At 40.3% G+C, this 16,997-nt stretch overlaps 1 protein-coding gene across 2 annotated transcripts; it reads right to left on the reverse strand.

Annotated features, from left to right (window-relative positions):
• Positions 1-4,023: 4,023 nt before the first annotated feature.
• LOC124292099 (phosphatidylglycerol/phosphatidylinositol transfer protein-like) lies at positions 4,024-16,767 on the reverse strand. 2 transcript variants are annotated; one of them, XM_046729142.1, is made up of 4 exons: positions 16,296-16,762; positions 6,975-7,070; positions 6,290-6,480; positions 4,024-5,672 (listed from the first exon to the last, which is right to left on the reverse strand). In XM_046729142.1, the coding sequence occupies exons 1-4, from the start codon at positions 16,636-16,638 to the stop codon at positions 5,592-5,594; spliced, it is 711 nt and encodes a 236-aa protein (XP_046585098.1). In that variant the 5' UTR covers positions 16,639-16,762; the 3' UTR covers positions 4,024-5,591. The 2 variants fall into 2 exon arrangements, with proteins under 2 accessions (XP_046585098.1, XP_046585106.1); XM_046729150.1 differs by lacking the exon at positions 6,975-7,070 and having other exon boundaries at positions 16,296-16,767.
• Positions 16,768-16,997: the final 230 nt, after the last annotated feature.

Consider the following 16,997-nt stretch of genomic DNA (forward strand, 5'->3'; position numbering starts at 1 on the left):
AGCGCACGTGAAATCAAACATATTTGTATCTTTTTGTTTCAGAACATTGTTCACTTCACGGCTGTCGTTATTCTTAACCATGACGTTGCAATATTGTACAAATGTGTCACACCGACTCGCTCGGTTGTGTTCCCATGACGACAGTGGTCAGACTGGCCTGGCATTTGTAAGGCTTCAGTGCAGTGTTTGTTTACATCACAGAAATATACAAATTCATTTCATGGGGGATTTTAGGGGACGCTCACGGTGAAATGCTCGCTCTTATTTTTCACATAGAATAAGAAAGCCACCATTTTGGTTTCTCTACGATTGATTTTAGCTATCCTAAGTTGGTCATGAGCAACTTAGACTTTGAATCTTAACTTTACGATTGACTTGGGTAAGATTGGTTAGTGGAACGGTATGCCGATCGTAACGTCACGCTAAGATTGGGATTTTAGGCGTTTACGATTGGCGTAGGGCTAAGATCGGTTAGTGGAACGCCACCCAGGAAACAAATTTGGACGTAACGCTGGATGTTGGGGCCGGACGGTATGCTCCCTACACAAGTGTTGAATAGTTCTACTACTAATTGGTCTCATCCCAGGCATGTTAATGTTTAGTATCGATTCCGGAGAGGCACCCATAGCGTGTAGACGTTGATTGTTCCAAGATGTTACACTACCGTAATTTACGGTTAAACAGACAATGTTCATATTTTAATTAAAAACAAGTGTGTATCATGCTCCCAACAGACACAAACATCTAAATTGTTCATGAGCAAGCACGTACAAATTGTGAATTACAACGTATATTTTCCTAAATGAGTATGGAAAGATGTATCATTCAATTTCAGAAATTATCTGTTTTACTGAACTTCATGTGAAGAAGTACAGTTACTACTTTTATACGTTTTCTTAATGCATATTTTTTGTTAGCCAAACATCAACTATAGTACTGTCGGAAATGCTAGAAAAATGCTTTTTGACTTATATTTAAAATTCAGAGGTATTACAGTTACTTAAATACCAAAAACTTAGAAAAATAAGGGGTAGTTGGACGTTATTTGAAACAAACATTCTGCCAGTGTTACTTCATCAGCAGGCACGGTATCGACAGGTGAAGTTGACACCTGAGCACACGCTCGGGGCGAGGGGTCATCTCAATAGATGTTTTCTGCAAAATGTTGAATATGTGTACTTATAGTATACGTATCAGTTATGTAAGGGATCATTTGTGTATGTGTGTCTGTTTTGAAATAAACATACGAATTACTGTACATTGGAAAGAATCCTATCACTTGTGTTATCTTATCGACTGCTTGTAGAAATGTGCAACGTTTTAATAAATGTTTTGCATGTCAACAGTATATTTCATTGAAAAAATATGGATGTAATTCGGTCAGTTTAATCTAGTTGTGAACATTGGCCAAAGATTTAACGAAGTCACTGGTGTAGCATCTTTAGAATATATATATTTTTCTTCTCATAAAGTTTGTAGACCGCCCGTCTAAGCACTCCCTTGTCAAAGTTGTCAAGGATGGTTTTACGTCCCGGTTTTGCATTTGAGACGGTCCCTGTCTTGTCTGATTTGTTTACAATATTGTAAACTTGTTGGTAAGACATGCCAACAGCTCTACGAGTTCTGTAATAAACCCTTTCTAAACTAATGAAAGGTTTACCTCTGTCTTTTTTAAGCAGAAAAAACTATAAACCTTTGCAACAATCGACTGCAAATCGTTGGCCATAGTGGACGCTGTGATAAAGATGTGCATGCATGACGGGAAACTTATTTATCAAGACTTAACATTTATATTAATATTTCTTCAATAAAGAAAACGATACTTTAGTAAAGTAACACAAACATTCAACATTTATTTGTTTAGGATAAACGTTAATTCATTTTTTTACACCACCTGTATTATTAGCATAAATGTAAAGACTATTTCAGATTTCTGTTGTTGAACTCTGAAAAAATCTTAAGTTGCTGTTTTGGTACCAAATTCTCTCCTGTAAACTGCCCTTTAAATGCATGGGAATGTTAAATCGATTGAAATAAAAATTAGGTAGACAATAGGCGAGTTGATATATTGACAACATAGTACATTTATCACCTTTATAAAGATATTAAGGCTAAAAAGCATTTTTCTAGCATTTCCGACAGTACTTTAGTGTTTAGTGTCTCTGCTGTATAAGTAGTCATTTCTCAGTCTGTCTATAACTTGCTGGATATCCAGCTTTGATTGTTGATATTAACTAGAACCACTAGAGATGAATCTGGCATGTGTAAACTGTTCTTAACACAATGCAGCAATGAGATGTTTTTGACTTTATATAGCAGGTTATATTTTCTCCCAAATCATATTCAGGAAAGAACTAAGGTTAAGATTCTGAAATTATACGAATAATCTCATTCTCAAAATTAAGGATTTCCTTTTTAAATGCAGTTGAAAATATTTCACCTTCAAACAGGACGGCGAACAGATGTGCTTCCTCTTCATGAAAAACATTGTTATTATAGATATGTAGATGGTCATGTGTTGCGTTTTAAAGATCGCCAAGACGTTGGAATTCATCCCATTTGTTAAAAGTGTCAATCAATTTTAATCAATTTTATGGATCTTTATCAGCTTTTTCACAATTCTTATTCCACCTGTACTGGGAACGTCGAGTAGTTGGTTTTCAGGATGTTTTACCGATACGTTGTTTTCTAAGAGTCGGGTAGGTGCCAATGTTTGATTACAATTAGCATTTTCAATGTCATCACATGCTATATCAGTTGAACAAAGGTCGACGAAGTTATGCCAGTTACCCGATTTAATTGTCCCTCTGGAAATTCCATTTTCAGCCGATAGTAAGGGTTAAAACGATATTTCAGCACAAACTGGAAAGATATCACTCCACAAACTATCCCCTTGATGTACACCCAACATACACCCTCATGTGGGCAACGTGACCATATACACAGTGAATTGTAACCAACACTGTATATTATGACCGAGTATAAGCGCCGTTAACAATAGAATGCAAACTCTATAAAAACAAGTGAAGGAAATAAAAAACTTTCAACACAAATATTACTGCTCTGTGTAAACACCTATTTGTAGAATGAACAGCGCAAACACGCACATGCTACATGCACAACGGTAAAATGAATGATGTCTAGCGTAAGAGGGGTCGTCTCATGATATTTTCAGTCGCAATCTCACTCGCTCTTGTCACATCCTTCATCGTCAGAATGTGTGTCACTGCTCATGATCACAGCTATATATGGGATTGTTGCATGCTTGTCGCGTGACCATTATCTTGACTCTACTTCGTTGACGATTTTGGTAACGCAGCGCTGCCTTATTTTCATTGTTACTCGACCAAGCGATTCATTTACTAGCATTTCGGCATCCCCCAATTTATACCCGATATCAGTCCTACTAAAGCTTCTAAAGACAGAGGCATGGTTCACTTGTCAGCTACCTCATTTGTCCTGGTCATACATTAAGTAGGTCGACGATCTGGTAATGTGTTAAAGTGGAGTTTTGCAAGATATCCTCCCAGAAGCCCTAATCCGCCTGAGTTTGTTTCCTTTATACCAGTATATTGTAGCTTGTACAAGTAGGTGTCCCAAAATGTTATTGAAGACTTTTCCATATCTATTAACACACACATCACATATTCCCATTCTGCCTGAACTATTTGAGCTTTAGTTTGTAACACATATGTTGATCAATATACGCTTTCTTTCTGCAAATACACTGACATCAGCAGATTATTAGTTCGTGTAATTGCTGGCTCCATCACTCTCGCTAGCTTAGTTGAAGCACGTCTTGGTATCCGATTACGTCCATTGATGCTCATGATGTCAATCACTGGACTCTCCAGATGATTTACACACCAACGTCATGTAGCTGGAATAGTGGTGAATTTTGCGTTAAGCAGCATACAAGCGTTACTTTGTATACATTTGAACTACCTGCTAGTGATGTAGCAGTGAGAGTTATATGTACCATGTTTTAAATCACTGGACAATTCAAATGAAGACCAACTTCAATTTGATAGCTCCCTCATTATTTCATTTATTCAAATCAAGAATGTGTAACTATTTCATTTTACAGGTCTTTGTCTCACACAAAACAAATAGAAAAAAAGAACCGCTCAACAAATACTGTCCGCCTGTAGGTCAGGCATGGAAATAACACTGTGTGAAGGAAATAGTTCATGTGAAGAGCGCTCCTGTCATTGGCAAACAGTCCATCTTGCAGGAGGGACTTCACAGACAGGTTTCGCGCCGTGAGGTATCCTGAAACTACTTGCCCGTCCCAAACGGTCCCTTATCTACAGTTTGCAACCGATGTCATCGATCTAACTGAAAAATCCTTGGCCGGAGCTGATGCCCAGGGCATCTGCAGAGTTTAGTATATGCGTTGGTATAGGGACCACGATCTGCTGATGACAACCCGCAGCACGAATATGGCACGTAACTGTTGCATGGTCAATACTGTTTCTTTGACCGGTTGGTTCCCAGAAAACCTTCTGCTCACAGGTGAGGGGCGGTTGGGTAGCCTAGTGGTCACGCCGAAGACCCGGTTCGATTCCCCACATGGTTACAATGTGTGAAGCCCATTTTTGGTGCCCCCCGCCGTGATATTGCTGGAATATTGCTACAAAGCGGCGTAAAACTAAACTCACTCACTCACAACCAGGTGATAATGGTAAATCTGGCCGACCACTCCCCCTGCACGTGCTACGTAATTCATGACAATTCATTCACAATGTTGTTTCAGAGCTTGCTTTCTTCGGAACTGTCCGACATAAAACTCTTACTTTCATTGAAGACGGTGGTGTATGTAAGTGCTGTTACACCTCAATACAGAATATCCCTTATATTTACACAGTATATGTTCTGTACGGATTCTCGAGTATATACCCATATCCTCCGTCTCACTTCGGGATGCTATCATACTGTTCATTCAGTCACTTACTCAATTGTCTCGACTAACAATATAGTGACTTAACATATGTTATATTTGGGATTACACTTTCTTAGTAAAGTACAGATTCTAATTCTTTTTGGGGGGTTGAGTCCCATCCGGGATTCGAACCCACACCCACAGAGTCAGTAACCTAATCGCCAGCACACAAAGTCACCCGCCTAACCCGCTCAGGCACCGCGACTTCCACAAAATGGTCCCCGCTGTGCCAACATGTTAGTATACTTCTAAGTGCTCTCCATTTAACGAGTCGGGCAGTCATTGAGACACAGAATACACAGAGGTATGTTATCATTGTATGAATACCGTGGCAATAACTGATGTACAAAAGAAAGTACAAACCTGGAGTGTGTGGTGTGGTGTGTACCTTCTTTTGTCCGTCAGTTTAGTTTAGTAACGCACACTCGTATAAGGGTATACTGTTACAGTCCGCCCTCCATCAAAAGCCAATGTTGCCGCCTTACACAACACTACTTTTACAGTAACTTAAACCTGTTTAAAGAGATTAGTCTAATGAAACCATGCAGCAGGAGCTCCACGAAGTGACTGTACACAGCGAATGTCCGGCACACATAGCACATGGTCGTGGACTGCCTTTACACTGTGGACTGATGACATTCTCAGTGCACTACAATACAAAGTCCGAATAGCCGCACATAAGAACAACCCCCTTCTGGTTGGTGATCCAAGACCGCGTGTAGTACTCGCCCTGGAAGAGGAAGTTCAGTTGAGAGCAATTGTGTCGTAAGCGGAGGTGGAATGTAGAATAAAATAGACTAATAGAAACACGTGAATGGTCTATATACAGAACAAATTTAAAGTTACTTCTATATGCGAGTTTGTTTCCAACCTTGCGTAACGTTAGTATAGGACAGCTGAATTTTATAGCGAGGTGGCAGATTTGAATCGTGATAGCTATAGTCTCAAACATAGCTAACATCAAATGTTATGTATCTACTCGTGAAAACTTTCTCACTGATTCTACATACTTTAACTTCCTGCTACAGCTCATACACTGGAATGTGATGCTGACTCGGCACCCGGAACCGGTGTCGGTTCATGAATACAAAACGTCAAAACTTACAAAACATCAACCAATCAATCAATATTTGAAACGTAGATAAATAAAATACCTCACTCGTTCGATAGCAATTTTACGAAACGAGCGAACTTCCTATGGTATCTGACCGCTGACTACGAGTGTAGTACATAGATTATATACGCTTGTTGACATTTCCACACGCTATGTGGGCGGGGTGCCGTTGTCTTACATGTCTTAGATGGTTACCATTTGGGTGAAACATGGTCAACATTCCGCCAACTTACCTTGGGCAGATAGCGGGGAATCTCGCGGTCCTTTATTTCGCTCTTTGGTCCACTCTTTAATGGGCAGGAAATTGTCCTTTTGTCTTGGTCGCTTTCCTCTTCTAGTGTACACAGGTCCCAGTGATTGTCGAACAGGTCGTTGTTGTTATACTTCACATCTAAGTAAAACTCGCCTTCGTCAACATCCTCATCTGCAGGAATGGAGATGGTATAAACATGAACAATCTCCACACAACACCACGTACACTATGGGCAGAAACACATTCAGTGCGTCGATGAGATGTTGGTTAGATAAACAACCAAATAGACGTAGGCCTAATGAAGCCATTGTTATGTATTATGTGAAAAGGTCGTTTATGCACCACCACTCCAGCATTTAAAGAGAGAGAGACACACACACACACACACACACACACACATACGTACTCTGGGTTGAAAAGATGCAAAACATTTAAATTTATTTCCATATTTGAATCTTGACGCGGTCCCGTCGTTCTCGCATAACCCGAGAGGTTACGTTTAGGGATAATTCTTATAAGTAGGGTATATTTATAAAAACAACGACATTATTTTCTGTGAAAGGATGACCAGAACATGTTTTCAGGGCACCCTAGCATATATAGCGAAGGTCGCCATGCATTTAGCCGTTGTGAGTGATACATGGAAGTGAAAGGAAGTTACTGACGTAATGTGTAGTTGATGAATGTTCTGGTTTTCAATCCCCCTGTTTCTTTGTCAGGCATCATTACGACGGCCCCGATTGTCTTGCGTCCTTTGTCGTCTGGTAACAGAAACATAGGCCTGTGTATTCGTTGTCGCATTGCAATGGTAATCACTGTACTAAAGGAAGGGAGTACATTATGGGGACTCATGCAACATATTTCAAGACTTCCCGAATAGCCCAGCTCCAGAAACTGGGTTGTCCACTCGACACTGTAGGACATGATGTTAAGAATCCACTGAATTCTAAGATGCCTAGCGGTTAGAACACTCGAAAAAAAACCCAACATTATCAGACAATAAAGGTATAGTTTTTTGATGACGTAACAATTGAATGACGTTATCCTGTTACTGCGCCATTCTAGTCTGCCCCCTCGTAATCGAACCATTTTACATTACGTCACAATGTAAGCGACGTCACGATGCATGTCAGTTGTCATCGCCTCGTACGGCCTCCTACAGTAATCTACTCCGTTGCATCACGTTTCTTGGTTTGCAGTTGCTTCACGCAGCTAACAACACTGGTGGAAACATTACGTTTATGTTTTACGACGGTTAAAATGTGTCAATTCGACTCACAAATTTTCAGCGGAACGGTAACGTTCGCAATGTTTACATTCCCGCAATGCAATCGTGGAATGTCGCTTGACTACTCAGCTTCATCTGGATGTACTGATCTAAACGTACGTTGGTAGTAGAAATGCGACGTTCATATTGCCCCATATGGTTTACGTTAATGACAGATGTAATTAAAATAATCAAGAGAAGATATTTAATCCGAACGTAAACCGTATAGTGTAATAAAGCACACTTTTGCCCTGAACTATTATAGTTTAAGTACGAGTACATGGTGGGAGAGCGAACTGTATTTCTTAATTATGACGAGAACATGCAGTGTTCTCACATGTTAAACCATTTTCGCTTAAAACAGGACACGTTGCTTGTTAATGAATGCGCGATTGCTATCCCATCTTTTGACCGCTACATGTTTTTTCACCCTGTATTTACTGGCATTCAATTAATGAGTCGGGTGGTGGTATTTAGTAGTGTCGAATCCTGAGTCCGCGTGCATTACCGCTCTTACTGTCTGTTACAGAATCCTCTGGTCCAGACTGCATCTCACTTTGTGGGAGTATTGTCGAGTGAGTGCTGAGCATCAAACACTAACTTTGAAAAAATGAGACTTGTGTGAAGAGCGGGTCCTAAGCGGAGAGGCAGCACATGATTATGATTTCCCCCGAACCCTCGTGATATCAGTGTTTTGTTGGACCCTTTCATATCATTGTCATCACTATCTTGCCCTTCGCAGCTGAACAAGCATCTGTTTGGGTGGATTATCGAGACTGGATATCCTCTTACGTTCACGTTAACATTCAGGGTAAGTGTGAGAGACTAGTTTCGACCTATTGTGTAAGTAGTGTATCGACTTTGTGTATTAGGTACGGCTGCTGAGACAATTGTCTCAATGTAGGTGACTAAACTCATTCTATTTAAAAATGAAGCATACGACATTATGTATGATGACTTCTTGTTTATTGCAAAGAGCGACCCTCCAAAATGCAACCCCCTAAGAGTGGTTTACAAGATTTAACTGTGAATGTGATGACTCCTATATAGGTGAAACCCCCCCGTCCTGCTGATATCCGCATAAAAGAACATACACCCTCTACAGCCAAGGTAGACAGCAAAGCAGTCCTCTCAGATCACCAACAGATTCCCTACCCATCATGTCAGTCAATGATGAGGGTCAAGGAAAAGCCAAGAAACGTTGTGTATACAATAAAGAAGAAGTTGACATCCATAATATTTTGTGTTATACTTGAATACCAACTTCTATATGCCTCTCAAGAACCCCATCATATCACGTTTCACAAATTTGAAGTACTATCAACCAAAAATCACAAAAAGAAAACTTTTGGAAACCATCGAAATCCGCCGCCAGAAAATCTTTGATCAACAGAGACCAGCTATACTGCATACCATCGGCCTACGAAGAATCGATTGAGATGTACAGAGATCAAGTGATGTGTTTTGATTGAGATGTACAGAGATCAAGTGATGTGTTTTGATTGAGATTTACAGAGTTGAAAGAGATTAAGATTTACAGAGTTCTCTGTACATCTCAGTCGGTAATACTATCTCGCTGGCTTCCTGTACATACTATATATTTTGCTCGTACCATATTCTGTCATTGACCTGATGAGGGGGCAAGAAGTAGCCCAGAAACGTCGTGTCGTAAATATTAAAGAAGTAAATCCATACCATACGTTGTAATGTTACCTTCCAACTTCTAAATGCCCATCAAGCATCTCATCCTATTATGTACCACTTGTTATTCAATTACATGCTGTTATTAATGTTAATCTGTTGTTCTGTCATAACATGCCATGTTATCTGCTCTTTGTCACCATTTGGTTGTAGTCACTTTTAGCTTGAAAAAAGGTGTTAGAATCTACATCCTTAAAGATGTATGCTTCATTTTAAGTCACCAATTTCTAGAATGCCGATCAAACAATCATTTTATTTAGGCTTATACACTGTAAAAATGTGGTTAGGATGTTAAAAAAACATACAAGAAAAGTTTAGATCTTACCTTGTTTAAGAGTGTTTAAATGCTAATCGATATACATATTTGGTGCACTCTATCTAAACGCTTTGCAGGTTCGTTAATGAGTGTGTTGTTTGTGTATAACTGACTATCGCACGATAGCACAGTAAACGGTTGATGATCGTGAACGTTTGTCTGAACTATAGATAGACCCCAACGTTTCCATGTTGCCACCGATACACCAATGTCCCCATTGAAACAATATATAGAAAACGTCCCCTTTACCAACTGCTGACAATGAAATTTAACACGTTTAGCTGTTAAACACAATTACATGTTTAGATCCTAAACGCGACGAAACGTTGGACAAGGAAGCTTTATGGTGTAAACAGTGTATCCTGGTATAGTGTATTGTGCGTCTCCTGCTTAGTCGTCGTACCTCCTTCAGCCTCAACTGACATTTAGCGATCGGCCAGACAAGAGGTAAAAATTATGGGCTCATTTCACAAAAACACAACGACGGTCGCAGCGATTTGTGAAAAGGCACCTTGATCTGAAGGTTCCAAATATACTGAGTCAAAAAAGAAACTTCACAAAATGTAATTTGAAAAATAATGAATAATTTTTCTCTGATGATACATCTATGTATCCGAAATGGTATCCCTATCTTTCGACTCTAGAAAAACGTTAGCAAAACCCACTCAAACCCATCCATTCGTCGTGCAAATGACGATAGTGCCAAATCAGGTTTTGCACGTGCAGTCGATCACATGATCTTCGCATCGAAGTTTTCTTCATATGCACGTGTTTGCATTGGCCTCAAGAATTGAAAAAACACTTTTAAACCACAGTTCTAACGGTACTTAAAATGCCACGATTGTCAAATGTGCAACGTGAACGTGCCGTTGGCATGTTGCAAGCGGGAAGATCAGTTATTGACGTCGCAAGAGCAATGGGATGCAGCCGTCGTACTGTGTATGACTTGCGAGGTCGTCTACATCAAACTGGCACCACTTCTGATCGCCCAAGGTCGGGTCGTCCACGTGTGACGTCACGAGCAGAAGACCGTCAAATCGTCCTACGTCACCTACGTGACAGATTTCTGCCGGCTACACGAACCAGGGCTTAGATGTTTAGAGGTCCATTGTTCTCACAGACCATTCGAATTCGGGTGCGGGCTGCCAATCTCCATTCTCGAAGTCCATATCGTGGGCCAATATTGACGCCGTTTCATCAACGTCAACGTCTGCTGTTGGCCCAACGTCACCTCCGATGGACCCAGAGAGACTGGAATCGAGTCGTCTTTAGCGATGAATCCAGGTTTACCCTCAGATTCGCGGACGGCAGGCATAGAGTCTGGAGACGACGTCGTGAACGGTATGCCCAATGTTGTGTACAGGAAGTCGACAGATTCGGGGGCGGAAGTTGCATGGTGTGGGGTGCTTTCTGTGGGAACAACCGTTCCCGACTTCTGGTCATCCGTGGAAACCTCACAGCTGCTGCTTACCGCAACCAGGTGCTCACCCCTGAACTCGTTCCTTTCATTGCGGCTCATGGCCCAGGTCTACAGTTCCAGCATGATAATGCTCGGCCGCATACCGCGATGTTGACACGAAATTTCCTTCAAAACGCTGGAATCAACGTCATGGACTGGCCATCGAGGTCCCCTGACCTTAATCCAATAGAGCACGTTTGGGATGCACTTGGGAGAAGGCTTCGTGGTCTTAGGAACCAACCTCAGAATTTGCAGGAACTTGGCGCTGCCTTGCAAGAGCAATGGCGCAGAATCCCCAACCACGTGTTCACAAGCATCATGCAGTCGATGAGGAGACGGTGTTTGGCGATGGTGAATGCGCGGGGCGGCCATACACGATTTTGATCTGAGAAATTTCGCATTTTTATTCTTGTGACTTGACATTCTGGATACCCATGTTTTGGAACGGCGGTGTAGCCTAATGGAACTGATTATGGCACGGTCGGTGTATCGAGTACATCACACAGATCTCAGCAATAAAATAATAACAATTTAACCATCTTACCATCTCTTGTTCTTTTATAGTGCCCTGAAGAAAGAATGTGAAGTTTCTTTTTTGACTCAGTATAGTTCTCTATATATTTACCCAGTATGTGTTGTCTAGTCCGAGTTGTATCCTATGTGGAGTATGCGTCTATGTGGAGGATCTTTGTGCATGTAATGAATGGTATATCATGACACTGTTGACTTTCGTGTATGCACTTTAATAACAACCGCCTTCGACCGTAAACTGGAAATCACATAACTATCTTGTTGTCATCAGACTAGCCGCTACACGGATCTCGTTGTGAGAGAATACCCAACACTATTAACGTCACCTACAATATGCATAAACATGTACCATCGGGTCAATCCTTTAAGGAGAGGTCCGTGTCACTTCTTCATAAACATGTACCATCGGGTCGATCCTTAGGAGAGGTCCGTGTCACATCTTCATAAACATGTACCATCGGGTCGATCCTTTAAGGAGAGGTCCGTGTCACATCTTCATAAACATGTACCATCGGGTCGATCCTTAGGAGAGGTCCGTGTCACATCTTCATAAACATGTACCATCGGGTCGATCCTTTAAGGAGAGGTCCGTGTCACATCTTCATAAACATGTACCATCGGGTCGATCCTTTAAGGAGAGGTACGTGTCACATCTTCATAAACATGTACCATTGGGTCGATCCTTTAAGGAGAGGTCCGTGTCACATCTTCATAAACATGTACCATCGGGTCGATCCTTTAAGGAGAGGTCCGTGTCACATCTTCATATCGAGTATTTAGGTAGGGTTTTATTTATAATAGTAAAATATTTAAGCTACTTTGAATTCACCTACAAAAATATTGTCAGCTATTTTGACTTCACCTACAAAACTATCCAAGTCTACCGAACAAGATATCGTTTCCATGGTGTTGGAGTATATTAAACTACCGAACAAAACTACATATCGTTTCCATGGTGTGCGAGTATATAAAACTACCGAACAAGACTACATATCGTTTCCATGGTGTTGGAGTTTATAAAACTACCGAACAAGACTACATATCGTTTCCATGGTTTGCGAGTATATAAAACTACCGAACAAAACTACATATCGTTTCCATGGTGTTGGAGTATATAAAACTACCGAACAAGACTACATATCGTTTCCATGGTGTTGGAGTATATAAAACTACCGAACAAGACTACATATCGTTTCCATGGTGTTGGAGTATATAAAACTACCGAACAAGACTACATATCGTTTCCATGGTGTTGGAGTATATAAAACTACCGAACAAGACTACATATCGTTTCCATGGTGTTGGAGTATATAAAACTACCGAACAAAACTACATATCGTTTCCATGGTGTGCGAGTATATAAAACTACCGAACAAGACTACATATCGTTTCCATGGTGTTGGAGTTTATAAAACTACCGAACAAGACTACATATCGTTTCCATGGTGTGCGAGTATATAAAACTACCGAACAAAACTACATATCGTTTCCATGGTGTTGGAGTATATAAAACTACCGAACAAGACTACATATCGTTTCCATGGTGTTGGAGTATATAAAACTACCGAACAAGACTACATATCGTTTCCATGGTGTTGGAGTATATAAAACTACCGAACAAGACTACATATCGTTTCCATGGTGTTGGAGTATATAAAACTACCGAACAAAACTACATATCGTTTCCATGGTGTTGGAGTATATAAAACTACCGAACAAGACTACATATCGTTTCCATGGTGTTGGAGTATATAAAACTACCGAACAAGACTACATATCGTTTCCATGGTGTTGGAGTATATAAAACTACCGAACAAGACTACATATCGTTTCCATGGTGTGCGAGTATATAAAACTACCGAGTAAAAACTACATATCGTTTCCATGGTGTTGGAGTATATAAAACTACCGAACAAGACTACATATCGTTTCCATGGTGTGCGAGTATATAAAACTACCGAACAAGACTACATATTGTTTCCATGGTGTGCGAGTATATAAAACTACCGAACAAGACTACATATCGTTTCCATGGTGTTGGAGTATATAAAACTACCGAACAAGACTACATATCGTTTCCATGGTGTGCGAGTATATAAAACTACCGAACAAGACTACATATCGTTTCCATGGTGTTGGAGTATATAAAACTACCGAACAAGACTACATATCGTTTCCATGGTGTGCGAGTATATAAAACTACCGAACAAAACTACATATCGTTTCCATGGTGTTGGAGTATATAAAACTACCGAACAAGACTACATATCGTTTCCATGGTGTTGGAGTATATAAAACTACCGAACAAGACTACATATCGTTTCCATGGTGTTGGAGTATATAAAACTACCGAACAAGACTACATATCGTTTCCATGGTGTTGGAGTATATAAAACTACCGAACAAGACTACATATCGTTTCCATGGTGTTGGAGTATATAAAACTACCGAACAAAACTACATATCGTTTCCATGGTGTGCGAGTATATAAAACTACCGAACAAGACTACATATCGTTTCCATGGTGTTGGAGTTTATAAAACTACCGAACAAGACTACATATCGTTTCCATGGTGTGCGAGTATATAAAACTACCGAACAAAACTACATATCGTTTCCATGGTGTGCGAGTATATAAAACTACCGAACAAGACTACATATCGTTTCCATGGTGTTGGAGTATATAAAACTACCGAACAAGACTACATATCGTTTCCATGGTGTTGGAGTATATAAAACTACCGAACAAGACTACATATCGTTTCCATGGTGTTGGAGTATATAAAACTACCGAACAAAACTACATATCGTTTCCATGGTGTTGGAGTATATAAAACTACCGAACAAGACTACATATCGTTTCCATGGTGTTGGAGTATATAAAACTACCGAACAAGACTACATATCGTTTCCATGGTACAGTATATAAAACTACCGAACCAGACTACATATCGTGGTGTGCGAGTATATAAAACTACCGAACAAGACTACATATCGTTTCCATGGTGTTGGAGTATATAAAACTACCGAACAAGACTACATATCGTTTCCATGGTGTGCGAGTATATAAAACTACCGAACAAGACTACATATCGTTTCCATGGTGTGCGAGTATATAAAACTACCGAACAAGACTACATATCGTTTCCATGGTGTTGGAGTATATAAAACTACCGAACAAGACTACATATCGTTTCCATGGTGTGCGAGTATATAAAACTACCGAACAAGACTACATATCGTTTCCATGGTGTTGGAGTATATAAAACTACCGAACAAGACTACATATCGTTTCCATGGTGTGCGAGTATATAAAACTACCGAACAAGACTACATATCGTTTCCATGGTGTTGGAGTATATAAAACTACCGAACAAGACGACATATCGTTTCCATGGTGTTGGAGTATATAAAACTACCGAACAAGACTACATATCGTTTCCATGGTGTGCGAGTATATAAAACTACCGAACAAGACTACATATCGTTTCCATGGTGTGCGAGTATATAAAACTACCGAACAAGACTTCATATCGGTTCCATGGTGTTGGAGTATATAAAACTACCGAACAAGACTACATATCGTTTCCATGGTGTGCGAGTATATAAAACTACCGAACAAAACTACATATCGTTTCCATGGTGTGCGAGTATATAAAACTACCGAACAAGACTACATATCGTTTCCATGGTGTGCGAGTATATAAAACTACCGAACAAGACTACATATCGTTTCCATGGTGTTGGAGTATATAAAACTACCAAACAAGACTACATATCGTTTCCATGGTGTGCGAGTATATAAAACTACCGAACAAGACTACATATCGTTTCCATGGTGTTGGAGTATATAAAACTACCGAACAAGACTACATATCGTTTCCATGGTGTGCGAGTATATAAAACTACCGAACAAGACTACATATCGTTTCCATGGTGTGCGAGTATATAAAACTACCGAACAAGACTACATATCGTTTCCATGGTGTGCGAGTATATAAAACTACCGAACAAGACTACATATCGTTTCCATGGTGTGCGAGTATATAAAACTACCGAACAAAACTACACATCGTTTCCATGGTGTTGGAGTATATAAAACTACCGAACAAGACTTCATATCGGTTCCATGGTGTTGGAGTATATAAAACTACCGAACAAGACTACATATCGTTTCCATGGTGTGCGAGTATATAAAACTACCGAACAAGACTACATATCGTTTCCATGGTGTTGGAGTATATAAAACTACCGAACAAGACTACATATCGTTTCCATGGTGTGCGAGTATATAAAACTACCGAACAAGACTACATATCGTTTCCATGGTGTTGGAGTATATAAAACTACCGAACAAGACTTCATATCGGTTCCATGGTGTTGGAGTATATAAAACTACCGAACAAGACTACATATCGTTTCCATGGTGTGCGAGTATATAAAACTACCGAACAAAACTACATATCGTTTCCATGGTCTTGGAGTATATAAAACTACCGAACAAGACTACATATCGTTTCCATGGTGTGCGAGTATATAAAACTACCGAACAAGACTACATATCGTTTCCATGGTGTTGGAGTATATAAAACTACCGAACAAGACTACATATCGTTTCCATGGTGTGCGAGTATATAAAACTACCGAACAAAACTACATATCGTTTCCATGGTGTTGGAGTATATACAACTATCAGTGGTGTAACGACTTACCACAGCCGCGGTCCCACACTTCTCCCACCGATACAAAGTTATTCCGCCGAACAAAGCTTCCCCAACGTCCTGCACTAGAGTCTACTTCCCCATCGGTCAAATCATCTTCATTCATATTGAGCACCGTCTCATTTCTGTTGCTTGGGGCTCTATTGGAAAACGTCCTTTTGCTGTTCATACGCATGAGTTCCTCGAGTGGTGGTCTTTTAAAGTATGTATAATAGATACCCACAATGCAGGTAACAAAGAGGATGGCACTGAAGTAACATATACACCGCCTCCCAACCATCCTGCTCGACCAGGTCTGCCCCGTGCTGTCAGATGACCAGATACCTCTATCCATACACAACACGCTACTTCAAATATCAACTTTCAGCTAAAAGTTTCAATGTGGGACACAGTGAAGGCAGCCAACCCTTGCATCAGTGGCTGCAGCGAGAGAGCCCTTATCACGAAACTGTCACCAGGTCAGATGGGACACGTCACTGCTGATATCGTCCTATCAATGTAGCCCACAATCTTGCTGATTTGAACTTTGCGTCACACACATTGTCATCAATTGTCGCGATAACGATGATGAATGTACAAAATAAGATGTTGATACCGCACACCTAGCCATTGTCAAGTTGTATCTGTATAGTAGCGATTGCACGATAGCGTGGCGACATTGGGGAACTACAGCACAGGGCATACACCTACAAT

The sequence above is a fragment of the Haliotis rubra genome, unplaced genomic scaffold (genome assembly GCF_003918875.1).
Source record: "Haliotis rubra isolate DU_JTF1 unplaced genomic scaffold, ASM391887v1 Scf1134, whole genome shotgun sequence".
NCBI lineage: Eukaryota > Metazoa > Mollusca > Gastropoda > Lepetellida > Haliotidae > Haliotis > Haliotis rubra.